Here is a 16,088-nt window from a genome sequence, read left to right as displayed (position 1 = left end):
CAATTTGTATTGTGAGTCACCCTCTGGAATGATGACATGTGTTCTGAGCATTGATAAGCTTGTAGCCAGATGCAAGGCACCTGATGAATCATGTAGAAGTGCATAGAGTGTGTTGGAAGTTGGTCCCTTGCGAGTCCCAATCCGGGATGAGTCAGCCAGGGTTCCACTCTAAGTGTCCAAGGTCAAGTGTACAAGTCCTGTACATGGTCTTGGTCAGGTGTGCAAGTCCTACACATGAAGCAGTGCCAATTTGTATTGTGAGTCACCCTTTGGAATGATGACATGTGTTCGGAGCATTGATAAGCTTGTAGCCAGATGCAAGGCACCTGATGAATCATGTAGAAGTGCATAGAGTGAGGGCAAATGATGCCCCACACTTGGACTACCTAAGGCAGCCCATGGGCCATGACATTGGCCCACTAGAAGCTCTAAGCATTGTGGCCAGCCCTTATGGGGCATAGGCCTTGTTGGCCAGTCTCTAGGAGGCAAGGGCCTAGTCGGCCAGCCCCTAGAGGGCATGGACTGGCTGTTGGTGAGTCCTAGAAGGCCTGGGCAGCGAGTCAGCCAGGCCATGTAGGGCCAGCATATAGGCGGCCAGCATATTGGAAAAGGCACCTATTAATGGGCTGACCAAAACAGGTCTTGGAGCATAAATAAACAAGCCGACATGTTTATGAGCAAACTGACCAGCCCTTTGGGAAGTATAAAAGCGTAGGCTTGTCTAGGCATTCATTCATCTCATATTCACAAAGTGGTGAAGGTATTCAAGGGCCAGGACAGCCAAGGGAATTCCCAAGCAAAGGTGAACTAAAAGGTCAAGAGTCAGGTATCTCAGGCTGCAGATTTACAACCAAGGTGTGCCTACAGATTTCAGTCTTTCTCTCATCATTCAATAAAGCAAATACACCAGTGCGCGCGCGCGCGCGCGCGCGCGAGAGAGAGAGAGAGAGAGAGAGAGAGAGAGAGAGAGAGAGAGAGGAACAATAAAGACAATGTACACCCGATTGGGTCCCAAATATCCTCTGAAGGGCCCCACCAAGGATTCTCTCTCTCTCTCTCTCCCCCCCCCTCTCTCTTGCACTCTTATCTTTGCTACATTTTGCAATCGTGAGGAACTGAGGTGCTTAATATTCATTATCAAAGTATAATCCTGTTTGTAAGCTTCTGCACGTTACAGACTCATCATCAGTGCCATAATTGTACAGAAGTAGTACCTTTTTTAGGTTTATTTGTCATACGCCATGACCCCATTGTGAGCCCTAGTCCAGGGACATGTCAGGCACGAGTTACGTAGGTCTTTCCACGCCTTAGGTGTTAAGAGTCTGCCACTTAACCCACTTGGAGAACATGCAGTGCATATAGGTCACCTTAGCATAGCAAGCATTTAGAAGATGTTCAGGAAAAGGATTAAAGGCTCTAGGCCAGACCTATGGCCAGCCTATGAAGCCTTGCATGTGGGCCACCATAGGCCACACTTACAGGGGGCATACAAGAACCCAACATCCAGTCGGCAGCCTTTTAGAGGATTGGACAGTAGTTGGCCAGGTTCAGAGCAAGTCGGCCAGCAGCCAGGACAAGCCTGAATCACACGTGTGAAGCGATTACTAGAAAAGATGGCATTTAATGCCTATTTTCAGCTGTCATGAACATTATCAACAGGCCGACTGCAGCCTAGTTGACGGACCATCAGCACGAGTCCATATATAAGAAGCCCTCGGTCCATTTCATAAACCATCTCATTCTTCATAGGAGTAAGCAGTAGAAGATTGCAGAAAGTACGTGTGCTTGAGACTTTAGTCTTGTGCATACATTGATTCAGCCAAGCACTCTTGTGCTACAGTCCACGGCAGTCCGAAGCTATCTTTAGCATTCAGCCTTCGGTATTGCATCTCCCTCAGCAGATTTGGGTGTGCGTAAGGCTCTCCAAAGTGGCTTCACAGTTGTCTTTGACCCGTTTGATGGTTCAGCAAACGTTTGGTCTACATTGTCCTTGCATTTGGCATTCCTCCATCAATCATCTATGGCATGTTTTCTACATTGTAAAAGAAGTTATCCAAAGCAATAAAGTAAATACTCCTCCTTGCAGGAGGGGCCCCTTAAATGTCTAGATTGGGACCCAATCTGGTGTCATCTCTACATTCTCTCTCTTCAGCTCTATCTCGTGTGAATAAAGATTAAAGTGGATTGCTTCATGCTGGCTAACAATGGTGTAAAGAATGTCTTGCTGTGCGCTACACTACATTCTCTCTCTTCAGCTCTAGCTCGTGTGAATAAAGATTAAAGTGGATTGCTTCATGCTCACTAACATAATGGTGTAAAGAATGTCTTGTTGTGCGCTACACGATTATACTGGTTGCAAGTTGGAGTGCTAGCCCGGCGAGCCTATCTTTGTCCAATATGTAGATGCGGAAGGTCACTATCTGGAACCAAGGGGGCCACTCCAAACTTTGCAAGAATAATGGATTGGGGCACTGAGGGCTCATTCCGAATCATCTATGAAAACATCATGACCTGCAATCTCTCTGGTCTGGTCCCCAAAAGGAGGCACTATACATCACAGAAGGTGTCACAAGTTTGTCGAAAACTCACCCCTGGGTGTCAGGTGCTTGAAAGTGAGCTTGGAAGCTTTGTTGCTCCAACCAAGCCAAAGCCGCATACCCTCTCATCAAATCCCGAGCCTGGGCCGCTGGGCACATAGTGAAGAAGGGTGACTCCCAAGTAGACATAAGATGAGACAATGTCTACCTAGATCCCTTGCATATGTAAAGCTCAATCTGGAAGCCACCAAGTATTATAACCTTGGTCTTGCCAAAGTTAATTGTGACGTTCCGCTGCTCGCAAAAGGCGTGCAATTTTATCAAGTGTCTTTGTAGCCCCTCTGCTGAATCTGAGGTCAGTAATATGTCGCGTCTGCATAAAGCAAATTGGGTAGTGATGTCTGGCCCACCAAGTCTATCAGTGAATTTAGAGATCTCATCTATGTAAAGGCCAAAGGGTGCGGGAGAGAGAGGGCATCCCTGCTTCACCCCTATGGTGATCATATCTGACATGCCTCCTCGTGCCTCGACTCTTCCTGTCAATGACTCATACAATGCCGTGACTCCCCATATCATCTCCAGTGGAAGGGCCAACTCCTGAAGGTGTCTAAGAAGACATGCTTGGGTTGTAGTATCAAAGGCCTTGCCGAAGTCCACAAAGCAGCAATAGACCTTTTGCCAGAGAGAGAGAGAGAGCTTTTGTTTTTGATTACTAAGCATTTATATTATGAGAGAGAGAGAGAGAGAGAGAGAGAGAGAGAGAGAGAGAGAGAGCTTTTGTTTTTGATTAATAAGCATTTATATTAATTTTTTATGTGGAAGGTCAAGGGAGTATTAGACACTATTGCACCAGCAATGGGTTTATTTGTGGGGTTGGCCATTGGACAAACACAAATGGCTAGTGAAGCTGCCAAGCTTGTTAGACTTCCGAGGAAGTGTGCACACAGCTTTAGTAAATCAGAGGCTGAATTGTTAGACTTTGTTGAGAGTCGTGTAGATATTCTTGTGGCAACACCAGGACGCTTGATGGATCATATCTCAAGCACAGAAGGATTCACGCTTGAACATTTGAACTATCTTGTAAGCTTCATACTTTTTTGCAAGTAGCTTAATCATGATTGGTTGTCTACTTAACAAATGCAAGCTTGTAGAATGGTCATATTTCTGATGATTTGAGACAATGGTAATTTACCAAAAATACATTTATCATGCACAAGATGTAATGAAAATGACTCAAATTGATAAATACAAAGAAAGTTATGTTAACACTAAAGAAAAGACAAGTAGGGTGTTTGAGACAGCGGTTGTCCACTGTAATACAACCATAATAATATGCGCTGTGTGTGTGTGTGTGTGCGTGCGCATGTGTTGCATGCGGCCGTGCGTGCATGAGCAAAGGCAAGTCAATGATGAGAGCATCACTTGTTTGAGTAGTTGCTGAATCATGAATGTCATCAAAATGGAATCTTTTTTCTGGTGTGAAGTAATCTATTTTGTGTTGTTCCGTAAGCACTTTGGTCTTGCCTTTCAAATAATTATGCTGCCTAAGTAAATTCACCACCTCCACATTTTAGTTTTCCTATATTCTCACATTATTGTGTGCTTTCTATTTACAGGTAATTGATGAGACTGACAGGCTTTTAAGGCAGGCTTATCAAGACTGGCTCCCAAATACCTTGGATAGAATACATGCAAAAAGTCAAGTCAAAGGCTTATTCCTGAAGTAAGCCTCTTAGCAAGTCGTATGTGGTTAAACAATATTTTTTAAAAGCCTTAAAAGAATGACCTTGTTTTCAACTTTTCTGATACTTAGGGGCCTTGAAAGAGGGTTTAGTGGTATCAACCATCATCGTGCAATGAAGATGGTTTTGTCAGCAACTTTGACGAGGGATCCGGCCAAGATATCACAAATCAAATTGTGCTACCCGATATTCATATCTGCAAGTGCTGAAGATAAGTGGTATCAGTTACCTGAGCAATTGCAGTCATACAAATTGGTACTATTTTTTCATCTGATCTGCTTGTCCTCTGCAACTGTTTTGTGTGTGTGTGTGTGTGTGTGTATGCTTGTGTGCATTTGTTTGGGGGGTTGATGTATGAATTTGCAATGGGCATCATAGGTGGATGTGTGCAATGTGTTGCAAGCCTGGGAAAACCTCTCCTGGTTTAGAGAACTAGGTCACCATTTCTACCTACTACTGCTACTGCAAACTTGACTGATGGAGGCTCTTCAGAAGGGCATTGGACATGAGAGATATAGTGCAAGAGGAAGTGCGCAAGAGGAAGATGGGCCTTTCACCTCCACAGTGGCTGCAGTAAGACATATAGGATTTTGCAGGCCCATATCCTTATCAAAAGGCCAACTCTCCTGATTACTTATGGCTAGTGGTGGCATGTAGGATGCTTACACCAGATGCAGATTAGCTGCCTTGGAGAGGAGGAGGTCACCCATACTAGTTGTGTTCACGCCAATGCACGCAACTGGGATTTCCACAAATTGGTCTAGCCATCCAGACCCCAAAACCCAAGGCCATCCACACCAAGGTTGTTGCCGCACGTACGTACGGATCCATACAGTACGGTACCGTACTGTATGGATCCGTACGGAATCATTTAAAAAAAAATAAAAAATGTGTGGAGTGTGGCTCTCTTCAGAAGACTCATTATCTTCATCTGATGATGAGATTTGAGAGGCTTGCACCTGCCGTTGCTCCTGCCGTTTTTGGCCGTTGCACCTGCCTGTTTTCTAGCCGTTTATGGCTGTTGGGCCTTGGCTCTTCTAGCCGTTTATGGCTGTTGGAGACAGTAGTAAGAGAGACAGTATGAGAGACGATTTTGAGCCGGCCCCCCTTGGATCCCCCCGGCGGCAGAAATTTAGAGAGACTATTTTTTGAGTGCCGTTCCCTCCCCTGTCCCCGTTCCCTACTTATGGCCGTCCCCCGTCCCCGTCCCCCGTCACCGTCCCCCGTCCCTTGTGACTATGCTCTAGAGTCTAGACAACTGTAGTGTTTCATTGTTTTGCTTTTTGCACTTGTGGACCAGGACATGTGCTGTAGACATGATATTTGTACTCTCTTTTATCATCTATGACTTTCATGGTTCTTGCTTATATCACTATGACTGTTGACATGAGGTATTGTGTAATGGGCTTGGTAACTGATAATTGATTTAAACTTTAAGTAATGAGGTTCAGTCTTTATTTTAATTATTTTGGTTGCTATGTCTACAAAATATTCAGGTTTCTAGGACTGCTTACAAATGGTACGTACTGTTTACGTACCTTAAAATTTGTTCCGTACAGAAGTACGTTCCGTACGTACTGATAGCGTACCGTACACTACGTACCTTTCCACCTTGATCCACACCCCAAAACCCCTCCACTTGGCCCCCCATCTCCAGACCAATTTGTGGAAACCTCTAGTTAAGTGCGCATTGGCGTGAGCACAACTGGGATGGTTGACCTCCCAGGACTTGGGCCCCCACCCAATTTCCAACATGGTATCAGAGCCCTGGATTGAAGTGTAACCTTTGAGCCACTAGAGAAGCCAAGTTGAGCCTATGAGCCATGAAAACATGGACAAAGTTCAACCTCTGAGCTTAAGAAAAAAGTGGACAAGTTGGCACCAAGGGGTGGTGTTGAGAAAAGTGGTGCCAACGTGAAGCGCTAGGAGATTTCCACAAAATGGATAGACCGGAGATCCTCCATCACCTTAAGGTTTTAGGGTCTAGATAGCTAGACCAATTTGTGGAAACCTCTAGTTATGCACGCATTGGCGTAAATACAATTGGGATGGGTGACTTCCTGGGACTTGGCCCCCCACCCAATTTCCAACATTGTGATGCATAGGTGGTTGCACACTTCTGAACTGAAGTGAAAAGTAGCTGCAACGGGCCCAAGCTCCGCAAGAGATCCATTTATTTACTAAAACAGCTCTAATGCAAAGATAAATAAAAAACACACAATGGTACCATCATGCAATATAAAATCAAAAACGCTGGCCATCCCCAAGGTTATTTTTTATTCTATAGGAACTAAAGCCATTTCTTGGAGTAGATGACCCACCAAGCCAGAGGAACTTTTTTTTTTTCCAAGAAAAAGATCCTTCTGTTAGTTAATGAAAAACAACCACGATGGGCCAAATACAACCACGAAGGGCTAGATACAACCTCGCCTCATGTACAAGGTGGGGATCAAATAATCAAAAGGGTGGAGAAAGATGCACTTCCCCTCTGGCTGGCCACTCTGTGAGGAGAAGGCTATCTCATATAGGGGGAAAGGGGGGAGAATAGCCACACAGGTGGTCTGTAATGCAGCCAGAGGAACTTCTTAGGCATATACAATAGAAGATCGGGTAACCGATAAGCAAAAATCCTTTCTTTTTTCCTACTGCTAAGGAAACATGCTGTTATGGTCCGTTCAGCTCTATTTAGAACTCCCTCGTTCATAGACAAAGGGCACAAAATCTGGGAACTTACCTTGCCTCCAAGCTCGGGTCTGTTGAAGCCATCCAAGCTTGATCGGTGATTGCAAACTCCTTTCCTTCAAGCTCTCTCTTCCTTATTGTCACTAAGAAAGATGCTTCACCTTCGTGCAAGAGCGTACTCCTCTTACTATCTACTCGATAGGAACATGAACTAAGGAGCAAACTAATCTCTACTCTCAACTCTCTCTCAGAGCAAAGAGCAAGTAAAAGACTTAGAAACTAGTTTAGCACAAAAGGGGATGTTCATTCATTCTCTTAAGTTAACTATTTGAGTTTGGGTGTGGCCAGCTTTCTCATAAAGGTTACAACTATTATAGTGCCTTTTCATGATACTTATTCCTCACTATCATGTATTGGGGAGAGCGTCTAGTTAACTCAAAATGGGGTTAACATTCCCCCCTACCTAATGCAGATTTCGTCCTTGGAATCTGACTATGGCCTATAAGCCTCACCACTGAGTTTGTAGCGGTAGTGATTGTGGTGTGCCTGGAGCCTCTTGATTGTACGCGTGAAGTATGGGTATGGTGTTCATAAGCCGATGTCAGCCATGTCATCAAAAGTCTGACGCATATATGAAGGCAAACATTGAAGAGAATGATAGTAGTACATCATGAACTCTTTTGTTGGGCCCTTGTTCATGTCCAAGCAAGGAATTTCGGGTCGTAGCCTTCACACCTTTCCTTTCTTTGGTTGATAAGAACCACAATTAGCTTCATAAATCTCTACGTTGCAACCACATTGGGTATCCTTAGTAACATCTGCTGCCTCTTGTGACATGCACGGAAGCTCTATCTCTTCTTTCAGCCTGAAACACCTTTCCATAGGAACATGTAGATGCAAAACGCAAAGAAGAGATGTAGAGAAGAGAGAGAGAGATAGCTGTATTTTGAGTATATTCATAATTTACAAAAAGGTAATTGGTGGCCTAATGCATACCCTAAAGGTGATTTCTGACTATGCTAGTCCTAATCAATGATCCTTTTCCAAAAGGGAACTTGATGAATAATAATAAACACGACTTGTGCTTGTACAATATTTTTTGAGAGTTGGTTGGCCAACTACAGCTGTTGGCTAGTTTTTTTTCCTCTAAAAATCATCATGGCTATCTTTGCTTTTCAAATGTGTAGTAGTCTACTGCTTGGCCGCCGTGTCGACTGTTGTCCATGCCTTTTAGAAGGTTGTCGACCTGCTGTCCATGTTGAAGAAGCCGTAACTGGTCTCTTTATCTACTACCCTTTAGGGATTAGCCTTGGGATGAGCATGTCCATGTGCATGCACATGACATCCCCTTTTGCTAAACTTGACGACGGGATCCCAACTTCTGACCCTGGATGACTGTCATCATCCCTTTGTCTCCACATGGACTCCCCAACTTGTCATCCTTCTCTTCTTGGCAACCTTTTCACTGAAAACCTTGCCCTGTCTCCAATTCCACTCCAAATCTGATGCAGATTTGTGCATCTGTTCCACTTTGTTCCCTTTCCTTCTTGCCCTTTCCCTGAACACAAACATGAATCCTTCTTCTTGAAGAGTCTGTGAGATTGCCTTCCTTGAATTGAAATCTGCTTGGAAGGAGCCCCTTCCAAGCAAGCGGCCATCAATAAAATGCGAGGCAAGCTCCGTGGGAAGTGCGGCTATTATCCAATCTCTAGCCTGAGAGTGGGAAGGATGAGACCCTAAAATCCTTCCAATGAGTGTGGTCTTGACTTCTTTATCAAAATCTGCCTATAAGGTCCTAAGCTCGTCTTCGGAAAAAAGGGATTGTTATCCCGGCTGGTGGGGGTGGAGGATGATTGGCTTGGTAAGAAGCCATAATGCCAATCAAAGGGGGGTGGCCAACTTGAACATTGTAAAAACTTTTCCGTATGTTGATGCAAGCAAAGAGGTAGGAGGTAAAAGAAGTTTTATTCAAGAGCACTGCAATTAGGGTTTCATCGGGCTGCTCACTGTGGATCCAGCTCCTGGTTCCGTCTGTTTGTAAGGTTTTGTAGCCTTGTTTCACGTGTCTTTTTGGCTGTAGTCTGGCCTGCACTCCTTCCTTGCTGGGTTAAGCAATGTCCTGTGATTTAAGCTGAACACGAGGAAGGAACTTGCTAATCTGAGCAAGCATTGTGCTGGAGTAGCTTGCCTTCTGTGCGTTGGACGTCAAGATTCCTGTGTAGTAGAACTGAAGCAAAACGTTGATTACATGTGCTTCCTTGCCGAAGAAGATTTCTGAATGGCCCTCACGGGTCTGGGATGATTTAGTGTGGAAGAGGAGGGGTCTTCATATAGGGCAACTTTACCCATGAATTACAGGTCTGTGATTTTCTTCCCCTTCTGTTGCCTATGGCAAGCCACTTGCTGGCTGAAACAAAGATCGCAAGATTTCACTGACAGGCCTCTGGGCTTTGCATTGGCATTATAGCAGCATAATAGTGATTTTTACTACTACATGGCCCTGATCAAGAGACATGAGATTCTCTCTTAAGAGAGGGCTATCAGACACAGGATATCTTCCTTACAGAGGGAGCAAGAGAAACACTCCGCTGATAAGTGGACTTCAAAGGCACTGTACACAAGGCACTGACACTTGTGTACAATCAGATTCTAGCTTAATCAGACAGGTTGCCAGAGATTATTACTCTCAGCTGCTTACAACCAACCCTTGTACCCCTAAGAGATTATTACTCTCAGCTGCTTGCAACCAACCTTTGTACCCCTAAGAGAGACAAATTGTAGTGGAGAGTATGGGCTCAATTCCAAAGGAGACGAGAGCAAAGGAGCTAAGGTTGCCCATACTTAGGAGAGGTCTAGTGTATAGCAAGAGAGCAACCGACATGGTAGAGGAGACTAGTGTGCAGCAAGAGAGAGCCTCCTCCAAATGAAGAGGGAGGGCTCCAATTTATAGATTTGGGCCTCCCATGAGTGAAAATGGCAAGAGAAGGCTATAATGACAAGTGGAGAGTCACACAATTTTCTCACTTTGATCCACTTGCTTGCAACACGTGCCAATCTAAGAGATGGGTCCTCTCATAATCTTTACCTTTAAAAATATCCCAACTGGTAGACCATTTGTCATAGTTACTTTGGCAACTCTTGGTATTTGCTCGATTCCAGAAGTAATGACGTGAACATAATTTCCATGGGAGTCGGGCCAAAAATAGCAACTTTCCTAAATTTTAGGATTGTGATCCTTTGTATTCAAGTATAATCCCCCATTCTTAAAGCTTGTACTTTCCAAATATTTAGATGTCTTGGAGTCCACCAGACCCCTTTCATACTAGGAAATGTCTAGGCTGGTGACACGACAACTGCCTAAACAGGCAAACACGGGAACACTTTGGGACCTCTAGAATGGTACATTTTGACATCTATGGTGTGTGTAAAGGTCTATTCACCTCATACAAAGGATTTGTCAAAAGTCAATTTTCCTACCTCACAGCCCGGCACATGTTTAGGTTCTGGTTAGCTCGCCTCTGTAAGAAGTTAGAACCCCACAAATGAATTTAGCATCCAAGATTAGGGTGGATGGCTGTAGCAACGGGGAGGGTGCAAGGAGTGTCTTTGGGTGCTGGGAAAACCTGGAACAGATCCCCCTGGGGAAAGGTTGTCAACTCCCCACGGGATCTCCTTGTGATCGTTCCTGGTTCAAGACTCGAAACCTGCAAACAAACAAACAAACAAGAAGGGGGTGCAGGCCTGACTCACCTCCCAACCATGACAGCCGTGGGCAAGCCCACAGTCTTGGCTGTCCTCACCGAGCCACGAGCTGAGCTAACTAGGTTGACGTACCGACCTGTCTCTACCTCGTGACGTCCCATACCGCCACGAAGCTACTCTCGCGGGCCTCGAGACTGCTGCCGGCCTCGGCTGCATAAAGGAGGTGCACGTCTGCACTAGATCCAGGCTCCAGACCATAGAGCTCTCACAAACTCGCGAGACTCTCTATATCCCTAATGACTAACCTTGGCCACCCTTTTATAGGCTCTTGGCCGGTCATCGGGCATCCACACTTGGGCGCCCGCCCGTCCATACTTGCCCGTTAGTCTATCCCTAACTCAGCTCGCCAATCAGCCTGCCTAGCTCCAAGCTTCCCCAAACCTCGAAGCTAGTCTTGCGTGCGTGTAGCACACGGTAGATACACACTGTGCACATGACATACTCCCCTTCCTCAAAAGAGCTCGCTCTTGAGCTCACTAAAAAGCCAGGGTAATCTCTCTGAAGAGTAGTCAATGTCTCCCATGTAGCGTCCTCCTCAACACGATCCTTCTACTTGATCTTGTATTCCGTGATAAGTGTATTACGCAATCTTCTTTCACGAAATCTAAGAATCTTTTCAGGTTCGTGCGGAACAAATGTCATGTCCTCGACATCTATAATTTCTTGAGGAATAACTAACTGATCTGTTCCACCCAGTACTTCCTTAAGTCTACTGACATGAAATACATGATGAACTTTCACATGAGAAGGCAAATCCAATTCAGCAACTGAACCAATCCGTCGTGTAATACGAAATGGTCCACAGTATCTAGGGGATAATTTCGGAGATCGACCTGTCCGTAAAGTCTCGGAATCTTTCAGAACTCGCAAATACACCATCGTTCCTTCAGAGAACTCTCTGGGTGAATGATATCTATTAGAATAAAATCTGTCTCGGTCTTGAGCACTTCTAATACATTCCTTCGCAACTTGTAACATTTCTTGCATATCTTGCAAAAAATTACGTGCTGCATCATGCTGAAGTCCTGAGAATCCTACTGTAAGAGGTGATCTAGGTTGAAAACCATACATAAGCATGAAAGGACTAAAACCTGTACTCGTATGCTTAGTTCTGTTAGTTATATGCAAATTCTAACATAGGAAGATAATCCTCCCATGAACTCTGTCTTTTGGATACATATGCTCGAAGCATATCCTCCAAAATCTGATTCACTCTTTCAGTCTGGCCATCAGATTGAGGATAATCAGAGGAACTCAAATTCAAAGTTGTTTCCAACTTCTCAAAAACAAGTTTCCAAAAATCACTCGTAAACTTAGAGTCCCTATCATTGACTATGTCCTGCGGTAACCCGTACAGTCTAAACAATTGCTCGATAAACTGCCGTGCTAAGTGCGTAGCTGTAATAGTCTTCCGAGTCGGTAAAAATCTAGCCATTTTTGTCAAGCGATCTACCACAACCCAAATAGAATCGTGGCCTTGATGTGTTCTTGGCAATCCGGTAATAAAATCCATGGAAATACTTTCCCATTTATTACCTGGGATTTGCAAAGGATGCAACAACCCAGCCTGTCTAAAGCGTTCAGCTTTATTTGCCTGATAAATTTGACACTTGAGAACATAATCTTCTACATACTCTTTCATCTTTGGCCAATAAAAAGTGTGTTTCACTAATGATAGTGTCCTGTGTACCCCAGGGTGTCCAGCAGAAGGGGCGTCGTGACACTCCTTAAGAATCTTGGACCTAATGTCCGGGATCTGTGGTACACAAATTTTGTCATTACGGAATAGTAAGCTATTCCGAATCATCCACTGGCCTCCTGCTGCAGCCTGAATGGTAGACTGCTCAGTCATTGAGTCTTGGTCAATCAATGAGCTCCCGTCCTGGATCTTCTGCCAAAATGGACCAAAATAACTATCAGTCTTGCAAAGCCCTCTCAATGACTGAAATATGTCAGTAGAAATCTCGGTGAACGACAAAGTATTCACCTCTCTAATTCGACTAAGCGCATCTGCCACATTATTCATGGACCCTTTCCGATAACGAATCTCAAAATCAAAATCTTGCATTAACTCAGTCCAACGAGCTTTCCTTCCTCTCAAATCATCCGCATCACACACATACTTGATTGACTGATGATCAGTCCAATACCACAAACTTGGAGCCATATAAATAATGTCTCTAAACCTTGAGAGCATGAATCACAGCATAAAGCTCTTTCTCAAGGGTTGCCAACGAGATTGAGTGTCGTCTAGCTTTTTACTTTCAAAAGCAACCGGTCTACCATCTTGAAATAGAGCAGTCCCGATAGCATAGTCACTGGCATCAGTTTCAAGAACATAAGGCCGACTAGGATCAGGTAATGCTAAGATAGGTGCTTCCTTGACTTTATCTTTCAAAAGTCTGAAGGCCATATCCAAATCGTTATTCCAAGTGATAGGCTGATTTGACTTACGTCCACGACCTTTCAACAAGTCGGTCATCGGTAGTGTGAGCTGAGAGTACTCCTGTACTACAGATTTCCGAAGAAAAACAACAAAATCGAGAAAAGAACGAAGTTGTTTCACTGTTCGCGGTATAGGCCAGTCCAGAACCTTCCGAACTCGGTCATAGTCAATGCTCAATCCATCTCTGGTGATCTTATGTCCCAAGTAAATGATGTCTGTCATAAAAAACTCACATTTACTTAATTTAGCATATAGTCGTTTGTGTCTTAAAATAGATAAGACAATCGTGAGGTGTCTAACATGATCCTCAAGAGTATGACTATATATCAAAATATCATCCAGGAACACCACCACAAATTTTCCCAAATGTTCACGAAAAAGATCGTTCATCATTTGCTGGAAAGTGGTTGGAGCATTGGTTTTTTTTTTTTTTGGGAAAAACGATCCTTCTATTAGTTAATGAGAAGACGTCATAAGGCTACAAAGCTCACCTACCTGGGCTGGGCCGGAGCTCAACGGGCCCCACGACACATGAGATCGCGATCCAACCATATGACCACTGGGAAGTCGGATCAAGGGGTTCCAGATCAATGGCTGCCTCAGGCGCTCCTCATCGGTGCCCGGGGGAGTCTGGAAGAGTGACGGCCTCAGATGCTCCCAGGCCCTCAGAAGGCTAGCTGCAAAACGCTCCTCGAAACCAAGGCCCACTCCTCTGGATCGCTGCTCTGTAAAGATCCACCTGATGCTGGGGGTCCAGGGGCCTCTAAGAGAAGGAGTGCGGCTGAGAATCCTGGAAACAAGAAACTCCTTCCACGGCTCAGCGCGCCTGGTAGGAGGCCACGAACCACCAACTTGCCAAGCAAAGCTCGGCTCTGACAAATAGGATCAACTATGCCCAGGCCGCCTCTCTCTCTCGGCTGAGTGATCACAGCCCATGCCACCTTGGCCCTGGCGGGCCGCCCGTCGCCACCGGACCAAAGAAAGTTCCTGATGAGCCTCTGTACCTGGCCAATGCACGCCCGAGAGAAGGCCCAGCAAGAAGTGATGTACCACATGGTAGCAAGCAGAACCTGGTTGGCCACAACCACTCGGCCAGCCAGAGATAAACGAGCGGTACTCCAATACAGAAGCTTCTTCCGAATGCTCAGAAGAAGGGGGGCTATCTGTTGCTCCGGAGATATGTCAATGCCCACATAGCATCCCAAATAGCGCACTGTAGTGCCGGGGGCCAGCCACTGAAACCCATCAACTGGCCTCCAAGTCGGGGGGGGGGGGGGGGGGGGGGGGGGGGGGCACAGAACTGACCCACAACCCACACGACTTGTGCCAGTTGATCAAAGCGCCCGAAGCTCTGCAAAACCTGTCCATGGCTGAGGCGAAGCGGCGGAGGTTCTCCTCCCCTCCCTGAAGATAGATAGCAGTGTCATCCGCAAACTCCGAGTCTAGGAGCTCCTCCGAGGTGCGGATGGGGAGCTGGAGGCCCCGCAAACCTGTATCATGTGCCGTCAAGAAAGTGCTCATGGTCTCCGCCACAAAAAGAAAAAGAAAGGGCGCCAAGGGGCACCCCTGCTGCACCGAGCGCGAGAGCTGGAACCTCTCTCCGCGCACGCCCTGTATCAGCACCTGGCTATGAGCCGATGTGTAGAGTGCAGAGACCCCACGGATCCACTGAGGGGGGAAGCCCATCCTCTCCATAGTGCCTTCCAAGAAGGCCCAGTCCACCCGATCATATGCCTTCTCGAAGTCGAGAAGGAGCACTTCCAGATCCTCCTGCCGAAATCTAGCCAAAGCCGTAGCCTCCCAGAAAGAGAAGATGTTATCCAAGATGCTCCTATCCTGGATGAAGCCTGTCTGCGTGGAGTGGATGATGTCCGAAAGGTGAGGCTGAAGCCGCCTGCTGATCGCCTTAGCTAGGACCTTGTAGGCCGTGCCTAGCAAGGTGATCGGTCTCCACTGTCTAATCTCTAGTCTGTCTCCTCCCTCTTTGGGGATCAAGTGAATCAACCCCTCTGCCATGCTGTCCGGCATGTCTCCCGACTCCATGATCTCCTGGAATGCCAATATGAAACCCCTATGCAAGAGACCCCAGTACCTCTGGAAGAAAGCCACTGAGAGACCGTCCTCTCCTGGGCATTTGCCCCGAGGAAGTGCCTGAAGAGCCGCCTCCAGTTCCGCATCCGAGAAGGGGGAGAGAAGGGAGTGCTGCAAATGGGCCGGCACAACCGGTCTCGTGAAGCTCCAGACTGCCTCCCGAGCCTCTCTCACCCTGTCATCTGCTGGCTCAGCAGAGAGCAGATCCCTGTAAAAATCTGTGGCGATCGCCCGAACCCTGGGGGGATCCACCACTACCTGGCCATCAGCCTGCCGAAGACGCCTGAGACCCTCTCGTCTGAAGCGAGGCCCTGTCACCTCAAAGAAATCCCGAGTCACTCTGTCTCCAGCCTGTGTCCAAAAAGATGCCCGAGCATGGAATCGGAACTCCACCCTCCTCTCCTCGATGGATCTGATCTCTGTGCGAGCTGACTCCATCTGCTCTGAAATCCAAGGGCTCGTAGGATCCCTCTCCTGAAGTCTCTGACTCTCCTGCTCTCTGAAAGCCTCCAGACGGTCCAGGGCAGCCTGTCTGAGCATCCTACTGATCTCCTGCAAACCCTTGTCAAGATCGCTGGCTGCCGATCCTCTCCTGAACTGAAGCTCCCGCCAGACCTGCTCAACTCTGGTCGCAATCTCGGGCTCCTCTATGAGACAATCTGGAATCCGGACGCTCTGGCCTCGCTCTCCTCTCGTAGGGTCCTCGAACTGGAGAAGCACTGGAAAGTGGTCTGAAAAAGAAGAGCCTGCAAGTATACCCACAGTGCCACCTCTATCGCAAGCCCACTCATCAATGTAAAACCTATCGATGCGGGAAAGGTTAACTCC

The 16,088-nt window shown here is 46.4% G+C and overlaps 1 protein-coding gene across 3 annotated transcripts in view; it reads left to right on the top strand.

The window, feature by feature from the left end:
- The window catches only part of RH1 (RNA helicase 1), a 63,978-nt gene that overhangs the window by 36,828 nt on the left and 11,062 nt on the right, over positions 1-16,088 (top strand). For 2 of the 3 annotated variants that reach the window (XM_086784558.1, XM_086784560.1), the window contains 3 exons: positions 3,360-3,617; positions 4,154-4,260; positions 4,351-4,534. In XM_086784558.1, the coding sequence (XP_086640684.1) occupies positions 3,360-3,617; positions 4,154-4,260; positions 4,351-4,534 (549 nt within the window). The remainder of the gene's footprint in view (positions 1-3,359; positions 3,618-4,153; positions 4,261-4,350; positions 4,535-16,088) is intronic. The other variant, XM_086784559.1, reaches the window with a different exon arrangement.

This window comes from Cibotium barometz, chromosome 47 (genome assembly GCF_041138505.1).
Source record: "Cibotium barometz isolate CiBa-2024 chromosome 47, ASM4113850v1, whole genome shotgun sequence".
Lineage (NCBI taxonomy): Eukaryota > Viridiplantae > Streptophyta > Polypodiopsida > Cyatheales > Cibotiaceae > Cibotium > Cibotium barometz.
This window is presented reverse-complemented; position numbering and strand designations above follow the sequence as displayed.